Raw genomic sequence first — 2,368 nt, forward strand, 5'->3', positions numbered from 1 at the left:
TGTGGTTGAAGTTGAAGCAGCTGTGGTTGTTGTTGAAGCAGCTGTGGTTGTTGTTGGAGAAGCTGTGGTTGTTGTTGGAGAAGCTGTCGTTGTTGTTGAAGAAGCTGTGGTTATTGTTGGAGCAGCTGTGGTTGATGTCTGAGCAGCTGTGCTTGTTGTTGAAGCAGCTGTCGCTGTAGTTGGAGCAGCTGTTGTTGTTGATGGAGCCTCTGTTGTTGTTGATGGAGCCTCTGTGGTTGTGGTCGCTGGAACTTTGGTTGTAGTTGGAGCAGCTGTCGTTGTAGTTAGGGCAGCTGTTGTTGTTGATGGAGCCTCTGTGGTTGTGGTCGCTGCAGCTGTGGTTGATGTCTGAGCAGCTGTGGTTGATATCTGAGCAGCTGTGGTTGTTGTTAGAGCAGCTGTGGTTGTTGTTGGAGATCCTGTGGTTGTTGTTGGAGCAGCTGTGGTTGTTGTTGGAGCCTCTGTGGTTGTGGTCGCTGTAGCATTGGTTGTGGATTTAACAGCTGTGGTTGTAGTTGAAGCAGCTGTGGTTGTAGTTGGAGCAGCTGTTGTTGTTTTCAGAGCAGCTGTGGTTGATGTCTGAGCAGCTGTTGTTGATGTCTGAGAAGCTGTCGTTGTTGTCGGAACTGCTGTGGTTGATGTCTGAGCAGATGTGGTTGTAGTTGAAGCTGCTCTGGTTGTTGATGAAGCAGCTGTCGTTGTAGTTGGAGCAGCTGTTGTTGTTAGAGAAGCTGTGGTTGTAGTTGGAGCAGCTGTTGTTGATGGAGCAGCTGTGGTTGTTGTTGGAGCAGCTGTGGTTGATGTCTGAGCAGCTGTGGTTGATGTCTGACCAGCTGTGGTTGTTGTTGGAGCAGCTGTTGTTGTTTGAGAAGCTGTGGTTGTTGTTGGAGCCGCTGTGGTTGTTGTCGGAGTCGCTGTGGTTGATGTCTGAGCAGCTGAGGTTGTAGTTTGTGCAGCTGTCGTTGTTGTTGGAGCCGCTGTGCTTGTTGATGGAGCCTCTGTGGTTGTGTTCGCTGCAGCTGTGGTTGTCGGAGAACCTGTGGTTGTTGTCGGAGCCGCTGTGCTTGATGTCTGAGCAGCTGTGGTTGATGTCTGAGCTGCTATGGTTGATGACTGAGCAGCTGTGGTTAATGTCTGAGCAGCTGTGGTTGATGTCTGAGCAGCTGTGGTTGTTGTTGGAGCAGCTGTGGTTGTTGTTGGAGATCCTGTGGTTGTTGTTGGAGCAGCTGTGGTTGTTGTTGGAGCCTCTGTGGTTGTGGTCGCTGCAGCATTGGTTGTGGATTTAAAAGCTGTGGTTGTAGTAGAAGCAGCTGTGGTTGTAGTTGGAGCAGCTGTTGTTGTTTTCAGAGCAGCTGTGGTTGATGTCTGAGCAGCTGTTGTTGATGTCTGAGCAGCTGTCGTTGTTGTCGGAACTGCTGTGGTTGATGTCTGAGCAGCCGTGCTTGTTGTTGGACCAGCGGTGGTTGTTGTTGGAGCAGCTGTGGTTGTTGTTGAAGCCGCTGTGGTTGTTGTTGGAGATCCTGTGGTTGTTGTTGGAGCAGCTGTGGTTGTTGTTGGAGAAGCTGTGGTTGTTGTTGGAGATCTTGTGGTTGTTGATTTAACAGCTGTGGTTGTAGTTGGAGCAGTTGTGGTTGTTGTCGGAGAAGCTGTGGTTGTAGTCAGAGCCGGTGTGGTTGTAGTTGAAGCAACTGTTGTTGTTGTTGGTGCCGCTGTTGGTGTTGTCGGAGTCGCTGTGGTTGTTGTCGCAGTCGCTGTGGTTGTAGTTGGAGAAGCTGTGGTTGTAGTTGGAGCAACTGTGGTTGTTGTTGGTGCCGCTGTGGTTGTTGTCGGAGCTGCTGTGGTTGTGGTTGCTGCAGCTGTGGTTGTTGTTGGAGAAGCTGTGGTTGTAGTTGAAGCAACTGTTGTTGTTGTTGGAGCCGCTGTGGTTGTTGTCTGAGCAACTGTGGTTGATGTCTGAGCAGATGTGGTTGTAGTTGAAGCTGCTGTGGTTGTTGATGAAGCAGCTGTCGTTGTAGTTGGAGCAGGTGTTTTTGTTAGAGAAGCTGTGGTTGTAGTTGGAGCAGCTGTGGTTGTAGTTGGAGCAACTGTGGTTGTTGTCGGAGCCGCTGTGGTTGTTGTCGCAGTCGCTGTGGTTGTAGTTGGAGAAGCTGTGGTTGTAGTTGGAGCAACTGTGGTTGTTGTTGGTACCGCTGTGGTTGTTGTTGGTGCCTCTGTGGTTGTGGTTGCTGCAGCTGTGGTTGTTGTTGGAGTAGCTGTGGTTGTAGTTGTAGCAGCTGATGTTGTTGATGGAGCCTCTGTGGTTGTGGTCGCTGCAGCTGTGGTTGGAGTTGGAGCAGCTGTGGTTGATGTCTGAGTAGCTGTGGTTGTT

The 2,368-nt window shown here is 50.5% G+C and overlaps 1 protein-coding gene across 1 annotated transcript; it reads right to left on the reverse strand.

The window, feature by feature from the left end:
* Positions 1 to 6: 6 nt before the first annotated feature.
* On the reverse strand, positions 7 to 768 carry LOC107835489 (cell wall protein DAN4-like; the record flags this gene model as incomplete). The annotated part of the gene is made up of 1 exon (XM_016667895.1): positions 7 to 768. A coding segment is annotated over one exon (762 nt), but the record flags the coding sequence as incomplete, so codon positions are not given.
* Positions 769 to 2,368: the final 1,600 nt, after the last annotated feature.

This window comes from Poecilia formosa, unplaced genomic scaffold, assembly GCF_000485575.1.
Source record: "Poecilia formosa unplaced genomic scaffold, Poecilia_formosa-5.1.2 Scaffold3004, whole genome shotgun sequence".
NCBI lineage: Eukaryota > Metazoa > Chordata > Actinopteri > Cyprinodontiformes > Poeciliidae > Poecilia > Poecilia formosa.